Source organism: Pleurodeles waltl, chromosome 11, assembly GCF_031143425.1.
Source record: "Pleurodeles waltl isolate 20211129_DDA chromosome 11, aPleWal1.hap1.20221129, whole genome shotgun sequence".
Taxonomy (NCBI): Eukaryota; Metazoa; Chordata; class Amphibia; order Caudata; family Salamandridae; genus Pleurodeles; species Pleurodeles waltl.
Genome location: NC_090450.1, coordinates 333,790,243 through 333,811,752, shown reverse-complemented (window position 1 = coordinate 333,811,752; position 21,510 = coordinate 333,790,243). Strand labels below are relative to the sequence as shown.

Sequence of the window (21,510 nt, the reverse complement as noted above, 5' to 3'; positions counted from 1 at the left end):
TGTTGAAAAGTCTTGGAAGGATCATTTCTTTTGTGTACACTGCTTTGGAATGGTCTGGTGGATTTTATAAACAAAAAAGCAGCAACAATTCCTGATGACAAATTAGTCATATGCTTCCTAAAGTTTGCTGTTTTTTTTAGTTTTTTGCTTGCTTCATACATAATAAATTAGTGAAAGTTGTTTGTCGTTTTTAACGAGAGGCTCTTTTGGTGAGAACTATATGAGCGCCGGATATATATTATGTGAAAGCACAGAATTTAAGGGATTGCCCTCTGTTTTTCACATTATTGTATACTGCTTGAGCCATTTCTTGGTTTAAAAAGCAACATTATCAGATCTCAGAATTCTTCAAGAAAAACAACCTAGTTTATGATTAACAGACAAGTTTCCTACCTAGAAGTGGCACTGCATAAGCATTTAACTGCAATCTGGCATGACCTCAAGAAACCAGTAAATTTCAAATTAGATCTAACTCATTCTCCTTTATCTCTCAGCAGCTTTTGATACTGTGGACCATACATTGCCACTTCTGACCAAATGCACATTAATACAGGTTGGAGCCCTTACTTCGATTCAGTCCTGTGTCACAGGTGGAACACAAAATATGTGACTGTTTCGATTTCTGTGAGCACCATTCTTACAAAAAAAATAGGTGTGTCCCAAGGCTCAAAGATTGTCCTGCTTCTCTTCAGTCTCTCCTTGACCCACTTCGTAAACTCTTTGAGTCCTTTAAACTTACCTGTTTTAGCTGTGGCAACCAGACCCGGATTATGAATGAACTGAAACTATCATACCTTGGACTTGAGGTCCACCTGATGATGTTTACCTATCTTGATCTATCTTGACTACTTCATAGGGTCCCAACATCAGGTGCCGTAATGGTATAATGTCTGGACTATGCCAACTGACTTTACATTGGACTTACAAATCTTTTATTTGGCTGATGTTAATGTATCCAGAATATTGCTGTCAGGCAACTTCTTTGCCTTAACTGATGGGTCTATATCAGCCCCACACTCAAGGGCCTGCATTGGCTACCCTTTACCTGCAATAAACCTCTTTCAAAGCTATTGGGAACACCCCCAGGGAAAGCAACTTACCCATGTAAATAAGGACAATCAGCAACCACTTAGAATTAGCAAAAGCAGTAATAATTTGACTTTACCCATAACTGTGGCTCACCTTCATGAAAATCACTTATGATTTGTAATGGGGAGATCAAAGGCTATTGGAGCTGACCATTGACATTGCCTGTTATATGATCAGACTGCTATAGGATGTTTCTCAGCTGTCCTAGGTGGCTAAGCCCACGGTGCCACTGGAGGAACGGGAACCCACAGGAGGTTTCATATTTCCTTCCCACAAGCTAGTGTGGCCTACTATTGTTTTGTGGCCTGTGAACTATACAGATGCCATTCAGAGCAGTCCCTGTTTATAAAAATCACTAATCAAAGATGGTAGTAACCTAATGCTTGGCTAACCTAATGCTTGGCTGTGTCTACTTCTCTTTGGAGCACAATTGCTTAAGCTCTATGTAGCAGTAAGCACCATTCTACCCTGGCTACAAACCTCTCTCACTACCCAGCTTGTTCTCCACGCAGGCCAAACTACTATCAACACCCTTTCTGTCGTACATGAGCAGGAATTCAATAAAAATCGGAGCACTCCTTTGTCATCCTGATTATGAAGCACTGGGAAAATGATTACTACAGAGTAGCTACTTGATTAGTGACCCATAAAGTGTCTGGGCCTTCTAAAAGTAGTGTGGGGAAGCCCTATATAAAAACAGAACAATACAATACTATAGCAAGAGGCAACACTTTTTATTTCGATCAGATTGATTCAAGTGTGAATGAGTTCTGAGTTATGTCTGCTGTTGTATTGATGTTTTATATGAATTTAACAGATAGCTGTCTACTTATGTTGCAGTCTGCACTCAGTAGTGCGCCCTAGATAAATTGTTGTCTGATTATTCAGATCTAGGTGAAAAGCTTGGATCTTTACATCAGATGCTTGAAACATTGTGCCCTTTCATTTGACCCCACCTCCCACCCAGGAACATCACTCCTTTCACTTACAAATGTATTTTGATATTTTACCTCTGTATACTGTAGACCCAAATTTCTGACCCATGTTAGGAGGCCTTTTGCGGAACACACTTGATGTGATAATTGTATCAACTTGGAAGGTATTTGTTTGCAGGCCAAGGACTGCGGTCAGTTGCAGAACAAATGGCTGATGATCAATATCCAGAACGTGCAGGACTTTGCTTGCCAGTGCCTGAACCGTGACGTCTGGAGCAATGAGGCTGTCAAGACCATTATTCGGGAGCATTTCATCTTTTGGCAGGTGAGAATGTAAAGGTCAAAAGAGGTGGTTGGAAGTTGACAAGAGCTTGTCAGAAGGTAGAAAATTTAGGGGTGGGGGATTTCGGGTGCATCAGGACGCCATTTGTGGTCCTAGTGAGCGTTAGCTTGTCCATCTTTGGAGGACAGTTTTGAATCCAGAGAGAATGTTTGTTAATTTACTTTCATTTAAATGACTGAATCAGTTATTTATTTATTGGGAAACGTATTTATTAATAGAATAACACATTTGCATTTCATGAAAGTGCTATTTTTTAGTATTTTTAACAATCTAAGTGTGTTAAAGCTACCTCGCTGTATCCCTGAAGCACTTGAATGTACGATTAAAGAACATATATTAAAGTTTACAATTTTATAAGCGTTTTGAATTATCAGCCTGGTCACGATGTTGAGAGAAAGCGAATCATGTAGGCTTCCCATCCTATGTGGAAAGCTTAAGGCCTAGTTTGGCGCACATGGTTCTGATTCTTCACTTGTTTAACCATCCAAAAGTCGATAATGATCCTTTACACAAATGTTAATTCCAACTTCTGCACACAGCAGAATGGGGAATTTGGCTGCCGCAGGTGCAAAGTGGTGAATTTAACAAAACAGTGTGCCAGTACAGATAAAAGTAGCACTACATGCAACCATTCTTTCCATAAATCCCACCATCCTTCTTTTATAAGTTAAGCAGGCAGCAGATGAGACAATGCAGTGACTACTGAGAGGAGCAGAAGACGCACCTCTGTGGTAAGAGGCGAGGTGAACAAAAGTGGAAGTCCTTGAATAAAATCCAGTGGAGTGGATTTCAAATGTGACCTCCTTATAACTATGGTTGGAAAAAGGAACCTGTAGACACCAGTCAGAGCAGCAAGAGCCTTGATAAAGGCTCTGCATGAAAATGTAACGCCCTCACACCTACATATAGGTTTAACATTGGGAAAACTGTGGTTCATGGCTTCTGTGAGACCAGGAGGGAGTCAACACAGTTTCAAAGCACCCTTTTCACAGTGTGTGAAAGTGGTGGTACTATTATGGATGAAAGCAGCATTATCGGTTGAAATGTGACTGGTAACTAAGAGAAGGGCCCTTTTGTAAATTGGTAAGATCAGACAATGCCTCCACTTTAAAGCAGGCCAAATTTTTAAAGAGTTTTTGAAGAGTAATCCTAATTGCTCATGGACTCTGCTTTGCATTCCCAAACTAAGAAACACAATGGACACATCTGTTTTAGGTAGTTTGAAGAGACAGCTCCTTTGAATCTGACTACTGTGCATTCACAGAGATTCTTTGAAAGTCCATTATAGGAAGCTGTGGTAAACTGAGTTCCTTATTTTAGCTTTCAGACACAGGCAGTCATGAAATGGCTATGTGAGGTGGAAGTACCATGTCCAATAGCCTGGCCTAGTTCAGTTCTGTCTAATTAAGCAGGCTGTAAAAACTAGCAATTAATAAACCTATCCTTACCTCTTTATGTTTTGGAAGAAAGTAGAGATGCCCAGGATCACCCATCACATTTCTTCATTGGAAAGAGTAAAGATTTGGAAATTAGTTCATGTAATGAGAATTTTGACTCTTTGGCAATGCATCTTTCATAGATTAACATGCTTGATTTATTCCCCATCATAGATTAACATGGCAAAGGCCTGCCATGACAAAGGCCTTCAGCAAGGGACATGGTGCGCCTGGGCCCGACCAGCGAGAAGTAGACACCGTGGGGATTGATGTGAAACCAGCAAAAGACCCCATGACAGTAATTAAACCACCAAACCCCCATACCCTCACCTTGGGGTGATATTGCTTCAAAGAAAGAAGCTGCGTAATCGTTTGCTGCTTAATGGTTTGTAGCGACAAATCCTTCAGGGTCCTAGCTGAAACTAACTTCCTTTGCTGCTTGTAGACTTTAACGTGATCCTCTCAAGGCGCATGAGATAGCGGAGGTCGGCTTGGAGACTCCGGTGAGGCCCCTGATAATAAACTAGATCTAGAAGCGCTAAAAGGCTATTAAACTGGTAAAGAACACATTACAGGTACCCCCAGACAGTGGGCAGGCAGTGACAACAAACGCCCCCCAAAGAAGATTATTAGCCCCTAGCAGTGGCCTTGCTTAAGCTGACAGACGGGGACAACAAGAGGATGATGTCTCTGCACTGAAAGCCCTGATAGCACTGGAACACTGGGGGCTGCGACGTCCAGAAGAACCCTATAGTGCACTACCACAGAACACAGGAGGGATTTCCCACAGGTTAAGTTAGCTGCCAAGCTTCTACTCGGGCCAAGTGTCTCTACGTGAGATAGTGTAGACTATACTACAAAGCAGGCTTACTTGACTTCCTCCTACCCCCATCATCATAAAAAAAAACAAGTAAGAAGGTCCAGGACATGGGAGGGCCAGAGATGAAGGGAGCAGCAGAAATCCTGCGGGAGGATGGACACTAAGCCCTGCAGTCAGGACGTCTTGGAGGCCCGACACTTCTGGACATACTGCAGAAAATAACAGCCTCTCTGGAGGTATTAGGTACTAAAATTTAAACCCTGGGTGATCTAGGAAACCTAAGGGATGGCCACCTAGCTGTAGTGCCTGCAGTCTTGACAACGGTGAATGAGCAACTTGCCACCATAGAAGCAAAGGTTCGAACACTTGAACTGCAGGCGGAAAATTCAGAAAATATGTGATAGAGAAACAACATACAAGTGGTGGGACTACCCAAGAGAATTGAATGAAACAACATGATGGCCTGTTTGGAGATATGGCTCCAGGAGGACGTAGCAGTGAAGATTCTCTCCTTCTTTTTCACTTTGAAACGAACACACAGTGCCAACGAAACCGCCGCTTTCGGGAGCCCTGACGCACCCTGTTGTGGCATGATTGCTGTATTACAAGGGCCACAACCATATCTTCAACGAGGCAAGACAAAAGGGAGAAGTCACAGTCGAGAACAGCAAAGTTAAAATCTTCGCGGACTTCTCAAGAGAAGTACAGCAGAAACTCTCCTCCATTTTGGGAACATTTCCCTGCTTATGAATGCTAGAAAATGGAGCAATATCATATTAACTCCCACAGTAATGTAGCATGCGGGTACTCCCTCGAGTAATTGTGATTTTAATTAATGTTTAGGTAGGGGGTAGTTGCCTGCTTGTCCTGGGGACTGGGAGTTAGGATTCCTGTTGTTTGTTGATTATATGGAAACTATGGATCGCAATCTTGTGAATTACTTAACCACACCTATCTAGGGATACCGTTTTATAGTGGTTGAGTTGCTGTGAGGGGACTGTGATGCAAAGATGTTCAAGAGTCAAACAGATGGCTCCCCCTATGACTTATCAGAGAGATGCACACAGTGTTGATACGTTATAAAGTGTTTTCTTATTTGAACAGAAGTGGTATCCATATCGCACTTCTACAAGAGACACACCTGAGAGCTAAGGAGGGAGGCAACGCAGATTGAGAGGCCTTTCCTATTAAATAATTTATTCAGCTTATGTAAGGGGTGCCCTGGTTTTGATCCGAGCGGGGGTCCCCTTTTAGCACATAGGAGACCTACTACACCCAGAAAGCAGAAATGTTGTGGTGATGGGCCAGCTGGATCGGCCAAAACATAGCAATAGTAAACAATTATATCCCCAATGTGGAACAGGGGGGTTTCTTGACAGGTTGTTTTGGGTCCTCTAGCCCTGTATCTGATCTATTCAACCATTATAGGAGGAGACTTCAATTATGTAGCAGATCCCCAGGTAGAACCCCCACCCCTTTGAATATCTGGCCCGAACTATATCAGACTATAACCCTGTTCTTCTGCAACAAAGATGGGAACCACCTAGACCATGTATCCCCACCTGAAGGTTGAAGCCCAAATCCTTGGAAGATTAGATGTTCCAGGAGGTGATTAGGGAGAAGATAGGGCAATATTTCACTGACAATAGCGGCAGAGCATCCTCTCCTCATATAGATTAGGATGCCTTCAAGGAGGTGATCAGGAGTCAGTGCATAGCTGTATCGATGAGTCAGGAGCACTTGGATGCAAAGGGTACTAGCAGGGGAACAAGAATTGTGGGACATAGAAAGCCAAAGACCAGGGCACCCAAAGTTACAGCAAAACCTGATAGACACTAAGGAGAAAGTGACAGTTCAGGTCAAAAGACTTGGGTGCTTTGGTTATAGAAAATATATGTAGAAAGCTCACACCGAGTGGGTTTGCACTGGGTCCTTGCTGGCCTGGCTAGCAATTCCAGTGAAGAGAGGGTCTGTCATATTCGAAATTGAGGTTGAGGAGGGAACCAGGCTATATAGACAAGAAGAGATCAATCAACACTCTTATCAGTATTACTCCAAACTATTATTGGTATTACTCCAAACTATACAGGAGCACCACAGTATATGACGAAGGGGTAGTGCATGACTTCCTGACATCAGTGCCTCTCTCAAATCTCACAGAAGAGGAGGCAGAGGCTTTTGGTGGAGACATTACTATACAGGAGGTAATGACAGCAATTAAGGATCTAGCATGAGGTAAGATGTTGGGAACAGACAGGTTTCCAGTCAAGTTCATGCCACCTATGCTGAAGAATTGGCCCCCAAATTAGGGACCTCTACGGATCAGCCATAGAAACTGTCTGTCTACCGAGTTTACCTGGAAGGCACTAGTGGTGCCCTTGCTAAAGCCGATAAAACCTGCATACAACTGCAAAGCCTATCTACCATTGTCGATGCTTAACATTGACTACAAGAAGTAGGATCTTGGCTTCTAGGCTCCTTTTCCTCATGACCAAGCTAATACACCCTGACCAGGCAGGATTCCTCCCAGGCTCAAACATGGCGCTTAACATACAACGCCTTCTGGCACTGTGGAAGGTGATCACCTATGACCATGGGGAGGTAGCTGTGTTTGCAGTCGACTTAGAAAAAACCTTTGATACCCTGGAGTGGGGCTTGTTATATGGGTTACTGGAACACATGCAGCTGGGGAGAGGCTTCTTGACATGGACTAAGTTGCTATACACAGACCCTCCAGCTAGAGTCTGCACAGGCCAGACCATATCTGAGAGCTACAGAGTAGAGTGAGGGACGAGACAGGGATATGCTCCCTTCCACCCTTGCTCTTTGCACTGGCTATTGTACCCTTTTCCAGCCTGCCCAGAATAGGGAACCAATATCTGGATCAGATTGGGGCACGTTGTCATCGCATAGCTCAGTATGTGGACGATGTACTGATCTTCCTCAGAGACACAGCAGTAGGTTTTGCAGGAGGTAGGGGCATGCTGGAAGAGTTTGGCTCCCAATTGGTCTTAAAAGTTAATTGGCACAGTTCCCGACCGCTGAGGGCCGTGACTCAACGGATTGATTTGTGTCACTGCAATGGGAGTATCGGTGTCTGTCCTATTTATGGGTCATGATCTTTCATGACCAGACTGATCTACTTGAGGGGGGCATGAGGCTAGCTATCAGATCGCCAAGAACGAACACTGACATTTGGAAAACACTACCTTTGTCAGTAGCGGGGTGAGTGACTGACGTTTTGGGAACATTTCCCTGCTTATGAATGCTAGAAAATGGAGCAATATCATATTAACTCCCACAGTAATGTAGCATGTGGGTACTCCCTCGAGTAATTGTGATTTCAATTAATGTTTAGGTAGGGGGTAGTTGCCTGCTTGTCCTGGGGAGTGGGAGTTAGGATTCCTGTTATTTGTTGATTATATGGAAACTATGAATCGCAATCTTGTGAATTACTTAACCACACCTATCTAGGGATACCGTTTTATAGTGGTTGAGCTGCTGTGAGGGGACTGTGATGCAAAGATGTTCAAGAGTCAGACAGATGGCTCCCCCTATGACTTATAAGCGCCTCTCATGTAACATCCGAGAGATGCACACAGTGTTGGTACGTTATAAAGTGTTTTCCTATTTGAACAGAAGTTGTATCCATATCTCACTTCTACAAGAGACACACCTGAGAGCTAAGGAGGGAGGCAACACAGATTGAGAGGCCTTTCCTATTAGATAATTTATTCAGCTTATGTCAGGGGTGCACTGGTTTTGATCCGAGCGGGGGTCCCCTTTTAGCACACGGGAGACCTACTAGACCCAGAAAGCAGATATGTTGTGGTGATGGGCCAGCTGGATCGGCCAAAACATAGCAATAGTAAACAATTATATCCCCAATGTGGAACAGGGGGGTTTCTTGACAGGTTGTTTTGGGTCCTCTAGCCCTGTATCTGATCTATTCAACCATTATAGGAGGAGACTTCAATTACGTAGCAGATCCCCAGGTAGAACCCCCACCCCTCTGAATATCTGGCCCGAACTATATCAGACTATAACCCTGTTCTCCTGCAACAAAGATGGGAACCACCTAGACCATGTATCCCCACCTGAAGGTTGAAGCCCAAATCCTTGGAAGATTAGATGTTCCAGGAGGTGATTAGGGAGAAGATAGGGCAATATTTCACTGACAATAGCGGCAGAGCATCCTCTCCTCATATAGATTAGGATGCCTTCAAGGAGGTGATCAGGATGGTATTGCGCTCCTAGTGTGGATTCCTCAGGCAGTGTTCCAAGAGCTGGACTCCTTGGCCACTGCATTTGTATGGGGTTCAGGCCACAAGAGGGTGGCGCTTTCCTCACTACAACGTCCGACGATGGAGGGAGGACTAGCAGTCCCCGATGATTGAGACATATCATCTTGCAGCACAGCTCTAGTGGTTGAAGCAGTGGCTAGAGGATAGACAGACTCTGGACCCTACTATGGGATAATTTGTCCAAGAGCTCCACAGACTAACTGGGGTGCTACAAAGTATGGCGTCCCCATTAGTGAGTTACACTAAAGAGTTTCTGGTAATACGTTGGTGCAGGGGAGATTGGCGGACTGGACCTGCTGCAGGAGCAACAGGAGTAGGTGGCCTATTCCACACAGCAGAGATCCCCTCATTCAAGGAATTCTGCGCAGTATTTGACCTTTGTGGGGCCACGTCTTGCTCAATGGAGCAATTATGATGGCTTTCTGTAAAAACTGGAAGTCAGGTATGTCAGAACAAAGAACCAGAACCAAGGTCTCTTTGAAGCTGTCAATATGTTACCCTTTCTTCAGGCACTTTCGAATCTGCATGGAGACTACAGGAGTGTCTACTCCAGCCCCTGGAAACCTTGGGGGTGCATTGGGAAGAAGACCTAGGGATCCGATCATCCTAGAAAGAGTCCCTAAGGTATCTAAAATTGACAGATTTAAATTGATGATTAACTGCTACATCCTTCACAGAGCATATCTCACACCAGGGCGCATCGATAAATACTTCCACACAACTGAAGCAGCTTGCCTGAAATGCAAGGAAGTAGGAGCTGCACTTCTTCCTATGTTGTGGACTTGCCCCTCACTGCATAATTACTAGGAAGAAATAGCAAGAGTAGTCACTGAAGTTATAAAGAAGGAGGTCCCCTGCTCCATTGGCCATTGTTTACTGGGCTGGTTCCCATGTACCTCCAAAACCAAGGTCACTAGTAGATTCCAAGACCTGGCTTTTCTATTTACAAAAAGAGAAATCACTAGGTGCTGGAAGGCCTCAGGGGGACCCTGAGTAACCATATTGTGCAGAGAGCTTGAGAGATGTGTGGGATACGAGGGAGGAGTGCTTCTGAGAGAAGCAAGAAGGGGAATAGGCTCCCTGGATACGTGCCGGGGCCTGGGAGACATTCGTGGATAGCTTAAAAGACCCATAACGCAACCATCACTTAGAGGATCACCTGCAACTCATTAGTATTCAAGACATATCCAGAAATTGCCCCATAAGTCTACGCACCCTGTAAACTCAACCACGGGGAGAGACAGCACCTTTCATCTGTGAATTGCACCCTCCACTAGGACAATCGTGGGCATTATACAGTGATCTAAACCTGGTGCAGTCAATGGTTATGACTCATGGGGTGTGGATTGAGGTGGGGGTAGAAGTTGAAGAAGTTTGGGAGCATTTTCAACAAATTTTTTGTGGAGTAAGATGGTGATGCCTTACTAGTGCAAAACAACAGATGTTTTTGTGTTATGACAGTGATGTAAAACCTACTATAAACTTGTTTGAAGAAAAAAAAGAAAAACATAGATTAACTTGCTTGAATTATTCCCTTGCATCAGGCAGGGAGTAATTCAGTTATGTGAACCCATGAAAGATTCCAGTGATGAGAACTGTACTTACATATAAGTATCTTTTTTTTTGTTTTTTTTTTTGATACTTCCTCACTGTTGGATCTTTCATAGATTTACATCTTGACCTTGATGTCACGCTGGAAACCCATTGTAATGTTGGAAGTAATTCAGCCATTTTATTCTGTCAACGATTTCAGTGGTCGAGAACTTGCACTTACAGTCAAGATACTTTTTTCTTCTTTTCAACTTGAGCATGTCTCATTCCTACAGATTGTTGTTTAAGGAAGATCTCCTGTCCTCACATCCAAGCATTCAGAGACTGTGTTAAAATATGGTTGCCTAAAGGAAGACCATGAGTAAGAATGCACTGCTGGTATGAGGGGAAGCTTGTCTTGGTGTTGGTGTAAATGAACTGGTTTTGCAGGAAGGAACCCTAATCACACAGGATTGCAATGTGCTTTACCCATGATCAGGCAGGGCTTCATCATCAACATGGGGGAAATGGTACCTGGTGGCTTTGTCAACTTCTTTGTGTTCACTTGCAATAGTTCCTTGTTTCTGTTACATGTTGTGAGGTTTCTTAATGGGAAACAGAATGCATTTTAACAGACACCCTTTGTATCCACGATTTGGGATTTGAATTTAGTTGTTTTGTTGGGACTTCACTAGCTCATGCCTTTTTCACTTAGGTTTTTGGCGTAGAAAACAATTTTTCTAATGACTACCTTTCTTCTGAAAGGCCCAGAGATCTACATCCTGGTTCTGACAGCTAACAAAGTGTAGAGGTTACAATGTGTTTTTGTTTAAAGATTAAATCTATTTTCTCTGTCTTTCAAAAGGGGTTTCTCATATTGTTTAATCCTCTTTCCTCAAAAACAGAGTGGTTGCATGGATTGAAGCTGGTAAAGACACTGGTGTTTGTGTAGAGATTCAAAGAGTACAAATTAACAGCTTTTCATCTGGTTCTGTGGAGGAAAGGCTGTACGAAATCAGATTTTCCAGGGCTGCTGTTCTGTAGATTAGGTTCTGTTATCAATTGGCATTGAAAGAGGCTCCTGTTGGTGTTTGCGATCATTCAGTTAGTCACATTGAGTCTGCCTGTCATCTTTTTATGTGTCAGTTTTGCCAGACATTAACTTGGATGTCTGGATGCATTCTTCTGCTAAACGTTATTTTGAATTATTTTTCTTGGGGTCCCAAGGCAGTCATTGGTTACTGGCAGTAATCACTGACGTACAGTACTATTGTTTACCCATAATGTTCCAAGGCCACCAAACTAGTTCACCCACTTACTCATGGTAGGCACTTCACTTACTATAAACACAATGGGTTTTGGGCTCACCTTAGGAAGTGGAGGAGGTCTGGAAACTGATAAATGCTATGCAATAAAATCAGTATCAGCCTGTTCTTCACTTAAGGTAAAAATCCTAAAAGGCAAGAAAACTGCATACAAAAAAGCCTAAGGTGACTGTTGCTTTGTTTGGCTGTTGTATAGCCCTGTTCAATTGTGCTATGTGCTCGATTTCTGTTAACAGTGGGCTTTACTGTCGTATGGACATTGACTTGGTCTGGCTTGTGGAACCTCACAAGTGCTCAGTTTCTAGCTCTTAGCACGAGATTGAAACATGGCTATGGGCTACATATGTGGAGACTCTGGACTCAAATCTGGTCTTGAAGTACCCCACTAGTTCCAAACTGGTATTGTAAAAGGTGTAAATCCATAATAAATGTATTTGATCAAAAAAGGGTCTCCATAAAATATATAATAATACACAATTTTACCACCATGATTACTACGATCACACCAAACAAGTGTTAGGTGACTCACACAATAACTTCATCGATGCTTCCGTTGCTCCTTTGAAGAGAGCCCAAGAGCCCGCGAAGGGCCCATCCTATCCATCACTTTTTAAAGGGTGCTGATGGATAGTTGTTGGGCACTTGCTGTTGATCCCCAAAGGTGACTACCTACAGGATCTTTTATTTAGGACTATAGCTTTTGTGGTCAAGCTTTTCTGGTGTTGGAGGAACCTACCTAAGCCACTATTCACTTTAGGGTTAGTTTTTATGGTTTCGTCATTCAGCTAGATTTTTAGAACTAGAACTTCAGTGGGATCCAGACTGAAACTAATCTCCTCCAAGCAGTGGAAAGAACCCCCATTCCTGGCCTTTCAAAGCAGACTGCTGAAGCTGGAATTCGGAAAGTCTGCCTTTTCTCAATGTGAGAACATGATGGAGCAACTCTTCAAACCACATGGAGATCTTGCTTCTTGCTGGGCTGTGGCAACCTCCTAACCCTGGGTACGCTCAGTCTGTTAGGCTGTACTCAGGCAGGTCCTTCTATGTGCTGGGTCTTGTGCATTTCTACAAGCTTATAAGGTCTCTTCTCCTGGCAGACGCAGTCCACCTCTTTGAGGCTGTCTTATACTTGTTCTGACTATGGAAAAAGGTAACATTCCAAATGAGGTTTTACTCCTGGCCCGATGACATCTCTTTTATGCTTGCCTGGAAGCCTCTGAACCAAGTACTGTCTGAGGGGGAGTCTCTTCAGTGCCGGGGTGGGGGAGGGGGTAGGGGGGATGGGACATCCTGTCCTTGTTATTAAACACATTTTGTATGCTTCCCAACCCAGAGTCCCTGTCAGTGTCTTAACAGTTCTGACTCGCTGAAGGTGTTGTGTATTATCCTTAAATTATGGCCTGTATTTGCCCCTGTTGCCTTTGCAGATGGCTACCGTACAGAAAATGGGGGTTTGGCGAGTTTCACCTAGGTGGGTAATCCCTACACAAAGGGTCTCTCACTCAGGAGCATATAGTTTATGATCCCCTGCAAGAGACCTCTGCTCTAATCTGGTCAAAAACGAAATTATCTGATAGAGACTTCTAGTTGCAGATTCCTTACCTTTTGAATTCCCCCAGGCGTCAGACTGTATCCGGAGACTTTTTCTTTGAGCAGTACGTCGGCGCGCTGTCGTTCAAGTCTGTGGGCGTCTGTGGCGTCGTGTTCGCCGTGATGACATTGCAGTCACACATTGGCGCCACCCTGGTGCCGCTGAGGTCCGTTCTTTTCTTTCGCGCAGATCCGGAGAGGAGCTACCTCAGTCACTTTTTGACTATGACGACATTTTTGTAGAACGATTTTGACGAGGTCGTGGATGTGTTGAGGGATGTCCCGCAAGACTGGTTTTAAGCTTTGCGACTCCCGTCACTAAATGATGTTGATGATGGATCCGTACCTCATGTGTCTTTGGTGCCTGGAGCGCAATCATGACCTGAAGTCATGCTCCGAGTGTCGGTCCATGAACCTGAAAGCTTTGAGGGATCGGTCCCTAAAGTTAATGGCGGCCCGACACTCGACTGCTCAAGGTCCCATTTGAGAGGAAGGTCTCTGTCCTCTGAGCCTCCGTTTGGGTCTGCCCCGCGCTTCCCTGACTTCCCAGGAGCTGAAGCCACCCCTACTCAGCTAAAAGAGTTTTGAGGCAATGCGCCATATTTTTGGGCAGACCGACCCACTTGCGGCGGCCTCTGGCACAGGTGAGTCGGTGAGGGCCCCCTCAGGTTCGAAGTTGTCGGCTTCTGCCATGGCTCCAGAGGGCTCCTCAGGATCCACTCTGACGCCGATCATGCCACAGCGACCTTCCCCGGCGTCAGGCCAGACGTCGACACTCCTGACGTCGGTTGGGCCCATAATTGACATCGATCCTATTTTCGTACCGGGCGACCTGGAGCCTGAACGATGTTGCTCTACGCCGGTTCTGTTCTCTATGGGCTCTCCTGGGCCACGGGTTGATCTAGACCCTTATACTTATGGGTATGGATACGGGTGGAGTTTAGAGGGGCCGCTGGAACCTTTAGAATACCAGCTTGACCCCAAAATGGACTGGGTGCAGGATTTGGGTGATGCCAGTGGTCTAGACACCTCCCCTGACACTGGTATGCTCTCTCCCCTTACCGTGGCTATGGAGGAGGGCGCCACATACTCCATGGTGGTGAGAAGGGCAGCTGAGGTCTTGGACCTTGAGCTACCTTCTGTGGAGGTTAGGCCTAATATCCTAACTGACGTGCTTCAGCCGGGGTCTTCCACATCAGAACCCCTTGTCCCCTTTAATGAGGCACTGACGGACGTCCTTTTGGGTACTTCTTTGAGACCCAGCACAGAGGCTCCTGTGAATAAGACGATTGCCCGCCGCCATCTGCCTGCTCCAACAGACCCGAAATTCCTCACCCAACATCCCACGCCTGGGAGCCCCGTGATCCAGGCTTCCTCTTCCTCTGACGCATTCCGTACTGCTTCCCCCCCTGGATAGGGAATCAAAAAGACTGGATAATTTAGGGAAGAAAATGTTTTCTTCCGTCAGTCTAGCGCTGCGGTTGGTGAACACCGCATGACTTTTGGGCTGCTATTACCATACTCTCTGGGATACGGTCGCGCAGGTGCTGCTTACAATTCCGGAGGAGACCCGGACTGTCCTCTCCCAAACGCTCGCAGATGGGAGGGATTCAGCCGTGTTCATCATCTGCTGTGGACTGGAAACGGTTGACTCTCTAGACAGATCGGTTGCATTGACAGTGGCACTAAGACATTGCGTCTGGCTGAGAACACCTGGCTTCTCTGGGATGTCCAGCAAACGTTGATGGACATGCCCTTTGATGGCACCCGTCTGTTCGGAGACAAGGCGGACTCGGTGCTCGAGCACTTTGAGGATTCCCAAGCCACGGCCCAGTCCCTTGGCCTCGCTCCTGCCCCTAGACCCCACCAGTCCACCTCTCGCCCCTTTTGTAGCTTTGGAAGGGGCACTCAACCCTGTCCTTTTCCACCGAGCCATCGACCCGCGCATGCTGTATAGCTCCTGCGCAGCTGCAGATGCGGGATCCCATGATCTTGGGGATTAGGGAGCCAGCGAGTCGCCCAGTTCACCCCCTTCCCCTCAGTCTCTAAACCTTCCTAGTCTGTTGTAACACCTGGAACCAGTTGGAAGCAGGAGTCACCATCATCTGCCCCCACTGGAAATCCATTACCACGGACAGCTGGGTCCTCCAGATTCTTCGGAAGGGCTACTCCTTACTTTTTTCGAGTCTTCACCTCCAGCCATGCCACCTTCATTCGACCACATATCGGAGGATCACATGGCACTTCTCTGTGAGGAAGTCAAAGCTCTTTTGGCCAAAGGAGCTAAAGAGAGGGGAGGGTCCCTGCGTCAGAAGTAGGTCGTGGTTGTTATTCCTGCTACTTTCTGAGGCCAAAGAAGGAAAAACGGTCTCCGTCCTATCTTAGATCTTCAGTCCCTCAATCTCTTCCTCAAAAAGGAGAAGTTCAAGATGCTGACATTGGCTCAGATCTTATCTGCCCTGGACCCGGGAGTCTGGATGGGATCGTAGGACTTGCAGGATGCCTACTTCCACATCCCCGTCTTGCCAGCCACAGACGTTACCTCAGACTCATTTTAGGCCACAAGCACTTTCAGTTCACTGTGCTCCCCTTTGGCCTTACCAGTGCCACTCGGGTGTTCACGAAGAAGGTGATGGTAGTGGTTGCAGCTGATGTGCGCAGGTTAGGGGTCTCAGTCTTCCCCCTACCTTGATGACTGGCTGTTGAAGGCGGATACGCACCAGAAAGTCGTCTCTCACCTCCAGGCTACCGTGAACCTCTTGCATTCGCTGGGGTTCAATATAAACATGCCAAAGTTGAACCTGACTCTTTCTCAGATGCTTCCTTTCATAGTAGCTGTTCTGGACACAGTGCAATTTCGGGCTCATTCTCCCGAAAAGCGAGTCCAGGATATTCAGGCTTTGATACCGATGTTTCAGCCTCTGTCCTGGATTTCGGTGAGAATGACTCTGAGGCTGCTGGGCCTCATGGCCTCCTGCATCATGCTGGTTCAGAAGGCCAGATAGCATATCCAGGCTCTGCAGTGGGACCTGAAGTTCTCGTGGGCGCAGCATCGGGGGACTCTCCGACAAAGTCCAGATCTCGGAAGGAACTGCAAAAGATCTTCAGTTGTGGCTAACGAATCAGGATTGGGTAAAGGGCAGATCCCTCTACTTTCCCCAACCAGACCTCACAGTACTGACAGATGCGTCACTCCTGGGATGGGACGGCCACATGGGAGAGGCAGAGATCAGAGGCCTCTGGTCTCCAGTGGAATCCAGGCTTCATATCAATCTTTTGGAGCTCGGTGCGATTCGACTAGCATTGAAGGCATTTTTTCTCTCTCTCAAAAGGAAAGCAGTGCAAGTGTTCACGGACAGCACCACAGCCATGTGGCACTGCAACAAAAAAAACGTGGTGGGATTGTGGACTCTTTGTCAAGAGGCCCTTCGTCTCTGGACTTGGCTGGAACATCAGGACATTTCCCTGGTGGTTCAACATCTGGCGGGCTTCTTGAATGCTAGAGCAGACAAACTCAGCAGACGATGCATAGTCGATCGCGAATGGTGTCTCCATGCGGATGTGACGCAAGGTCTTTTTCAGCAGTGGGGAGAGCCTTGGTTAGAACTTTGTCTCTGCAGAAAACATGCAATGTCAGCTGTTTTGCACCTTGGAATTTCCAAGGCAGCATTCGCTCGGTGAGGCCTTTCGTCTTGAATGTAGCTCAGGCCTCCTGTACGCCCTTCCGCCCGTACCACTTCTGCCCAGAGTTCTGAAGATCAGGCAAGACCGGGCCCAATTTATTCTGGTGGCTCTGGACTGGGCAAGAAGAGTCTGGTATCCTGAGCTCTTGAGCATGGCCATAGCTCCTCTGATCAGACTGCCCATTCGGGAGGATCTTCTGTCACAGCAGCAGGGGAGGGTCATCCACCCGAACCGGTCCTCTCTCCGCCTCCTTGTGTGGAGATTGAGCGGCGACAGATGGCTTTTGACCTTCCACCCGAAGTCTGAAACACCATCTTGTCAGCCAAGCATCCTTCCACCAAAACGGTATACTCCTGTTCGTTGGAAATAATTTGTGGCATGGTGTATCGACAAATCTGTCAATCCTCTCTGCGTCTCTTTCTGAAGTTCCGCTGTTAGTTCTCTCTCTTGCTCAACAGAGCTCTGCCTTGGGCACCCTCAAGGACTATCTTTTTGCTATCTCTGCCTTCCTGAAACTACCTGACCAACCTTCTTTATTCAAACCGCCCATTGTAAGGAGGTTTCTCAAAGGCCTCACACATCTCTTCCCTAATATTCGATTTATCATGCCCCCATGGGATTCAAATTTAGTCCTTTCATATCTGATGTGCACATAGCTGCCCTTTATGGCTCCTAACCATCAAGACTTCCTTCTTGGTTACCATTACCTCTGCTTGCAGGGTAAGTGAGCTCCAAGCTCTGTCATCTAAACCACCTTTTCTGGAGGTACATCCTGACAAAGTGCTACTCCGCACTAGGGCTTCTTTTCTATCTAAAGTGGTAACACCCTTCCATGTAGGTCAATTCATCACCTTCCCTACTTCTTACCTGCCCCACATCCCTCACATGAGGAGGAGAGACTCTACCACCTGGACCCAAAAAGAACGTTAGCGTTCTACCTTGATTGTACTAATGACTTCAGGGTGGACGAGCAACTTTTTTGGGGATATGTGGGGGTGAAGAAGGGGAAGATGGTGCAAAAGAGAACCATTTCATGATGGGTCCTCCTCTGCATCAAAACGTGCTGTGCTTTGACAAAGAAGCAACCCCCTGAGGGTTTGCAAGCTTACTGAACCAGAGCAACTGTAGCTACCATAGTGTTAGCACAAGGAGTTCCAGTCCTGGATATCTGTCAGGCAGCCAGGTGGGCATCTCTGTACATGTTCACCAAGCACTACTGCCTGGACAGTCAGGTCTGTAGAGGCGGCTACTTTGGTCGTTCGGTCCTACAGGACTTCCTTGTGTGATCTTGGTTCGCAGCCCACCTCCGAGGATGGTATTGCTCGGGAATCTATTCAAAAGGTAAGGAATCTGCAACTAAAAGTCTCTATCAGATGTTCAAGTTACTTACATTCGGTAATGATACCTTCTGGTAGAGACATATTGTAGTTGCAGATTCCTTACAGACTCGCCCATCCTCCCAGCTCTGCGAACTGATTTCTAGGGGTAGGAACTTTCCTTAAAGTGCCCTAGCTTTGGCGCACCACTGTCAGTGTTCTTCATGGCTCTGCGCTTCTGGCGTGGAACGTCGCGAAAAGAAACTGACGTCAGAGCCCCGGGGTGGTGCCTCTATACTACCGCGACATCATCACGACGCCACTGAACCCGCGGAGTCGAACAACGCCACCTGATGGCGTGCAGAGGTACTGCTCGAAGAAAAGGTCTCTGGATCCAGTCTGATGCCTGGGGGAATTTAAAAGGTAATGAATCTGCAACTAGAAATGTCTCTACCAGATATATTGTTACTGAAGGTTAGTAACTTGTACAAAAGTAACCAGACTTAATTAGCTTGGACAATAACAGAGTTCACTGATAAACCACAGGTTCTCCAGAAAAAAACATAAAATTGCAGGGTGCACAGATTTTCAGAGCCATTCAGAAAACGTTCGCCCAGCATTAGAGTCCTAACTTCGGAAGGAGGCACGGTTCCAGCGGTCTGAATAACTCTGCTTTTGTATTGACATTTTTTTGGGATTGGGGAAAATATGGGAGGAGCTGCTATCCTTTTGGGAGACACCTATATTGATGTGGTACCTCACTGCTGATGATGGGGTTGCTGACTCTCTGGTCAAGGCGCCATGAGAAGGGTGCCACCTGAATAAATTCCGAATCCAGTGCAACCAAGGATCTATTACAAAGAATGTAAACGTGTATCATAATATACATCTGTATATTAACATATATAAAAACAGATTTAGTGGAATGCGGAATCTTCCAACATTGAAAAAATGCTTCTTTTAGTCTTTTCTTTCTTATTTTTTTTTTTTTCTTTTTTCTTTATAATCCTTGAAGTAAGCACTGCAGTTGTTACAGTGTGAATGTGTGCATAATTACCGAGGGTGGGAGTGTTGAGTCTTTAGTACATGCTCCCAAATGCAAAGTCCAACTCTCAAGAGATCCAAGTTAAAATCATGTAAGACAGTTTGGCTTTATGTTTAATTGAGGAAATTGCTTAGTGAAGGTTTTTCTTTAAAAGGACATGGACCCTTGCCCATGCTGAAGATTTTCTTGAGGTAAAATCCAATAAAACTTATTGTCTATTCAGCTACTCAATTTTAGCAATAAATCAATAGCTTTAAGTCAGTGAGGAGTGATCCCAATGATGACGCATGCCACCTTGTGTGAGTGATGGGTCTGTGTTTTTTTTTTTTTAGCAAAACTTCCAATGGGGGAATTTCCTCTATGAAATATTTTACAGCACGGGAAGGCATATACTGGTTACACCTTATAGCCATTAACACTTAGATTTAGATAAGGTGAATATTTGCCAACAGTTTATAAAATTGTAAGACTTAGCCAAAGTTTAAGAATAAGCATTTTTTTGATGGGCCCATCTAACAGCCCATTCCTCACCTTGTGAATATTCATCCTGGTGTCAGGCTGAATCTGGAAACTCAAGTAGTACTCCTGTGCACCAGTAGGTGGTGTTGTGCAGCTCCACTCCAATGTTGTTCTGCTCTAGAAGTGAAGAGAGGAGCGCATAAAAGCACTACCCAGGAGCACTGATGTCAGTTCCTTGCTTTCAGGCGTGGATACAGAGCTCTAATCCTCCTTTACCGAGTATTTTGTTCAGTTTTTTTTTTTTTACCAGCGTACAAGGGAAAATTGTTACCTCCCAAAATAATGACAGGATGTAAACCTTGTAGGAACTGTCGCAAACGGGTGTCTGTGACAGAACCCCATGAGGTAGGCATGTACAGCCTGATGGTCAAAGCATGATTCCAGGGCCTGCAATACCAGTGGCCAGATTCACCCAAAGGCCATACGTGACTGCAAGGCAGAACTCTACACATCGCCAGACATCGAAAGGTGTGACTGGTTGTCGAAAGGAAGGTTCTGTCCCACTCCTGAAGTCATTCCCACAGTAGGTCCTGGTTGTGGTCGAAGCCTTCGGCTAAGTCCAAAACAAATCACAACAAATCCAAGGTGTAATCTGCCACTTCCTGTCATACGGGAACTTCAGAGCGGTTCCTTTCAAATCAGTGGCACCGGAAGATCAGCTGTTACCTGTAGCAGTCTGAAACTTCAAACTGGCTTTGTGTTGACAGAGGCCTGACCACGAACCCAGAGTCTATAATAAATCCCTCCGGCACCGATAGAACACTACATCGACTCTTTAGGTCAGATTCAGACAATAATGATGCATTAGTCAAACAATACGAGGGCATTTGGTATGCTGAATTACAGTGTGCCAGTGGTCTGGAAACCTCCCCAGACACTGGTCGTCTTTCTCCCCCTAGTCCTGCCACACAGAGGAGAGTGCCTCTTTTGCTGTGGTCATGAGGCGGGCTGCAAAGGTCTTTGAACTGCAGCTCCCTAAAACGGAGGTCAAATCTAATGCCCTGCATGGATGTTCTTTGGCCTGGCCAAGCGCCTACTAAACTTCTTTTACCATTCAAAGGGGCCCTAACAGATACCTTCTTGGGCAAAACCATGCTTGTGGTTGCCAGACAGCAGACAGATAGCTCCTCTCCAGAGACCGGCACTGGTCAACCCTGACTTTTTACCACAGCACCATACGTCAAAGTTTGGTGGTTCAGTCATCAATTAGCGGAGTCAACACTAACGCCTTCCCCACAAGTCCGCCTGACCGTGAATCTAAGCATGGAAACTTTTGGCAAGCACATGTTTTAATCTGCCAGTCTCACATTGCACTTGGTGCCAACTGCCCTCTAGGCTGGTACAGTCATGCGTTATGGAATGTAGTTGGTCAGAACTTACTAGCAGTTCCATAGGACCTATGTCTTTAGCTCAACTCATACAGGACATCCAGCATGCACAAAGTTATTACTAAGGTCTTGTCACAACACAATTGACTGCTCGGTCCAAGAATGTGCATGAATTGAATTTGGTGCTTCAGAGCCATGCCTGGTTGAGGTATACTGGCTACTCTGGCATGTCAAAGTAACTTTAAC

The 21,510-nt window shown here is 45.8% G+C and overlaps 1 protein-coding gene across 1 annotated transcript in view; it reads left to right on the top strand.

The window, feature by feature from the left end:
• UBXN7 (UBX domain protein 7) overlaps nucleotides 1–21,510 on the top strand; it is a 484,260-nt gene that overhangs the window by 217,950 nt on the left and 244,800 nt on the right. Inside the window, exon 6 of the mRNA XM_069213616.1 lies at nucleotides 2,203–2,349. Within this exon, the coding sequence (XP_069069717.1) occupies nucleotides 2,203–2,349 (147 nt within the window). The remainder of the gene's footprint in view (nucleotides 1–2,202; nucleotides 2,350–21,510) is intronic.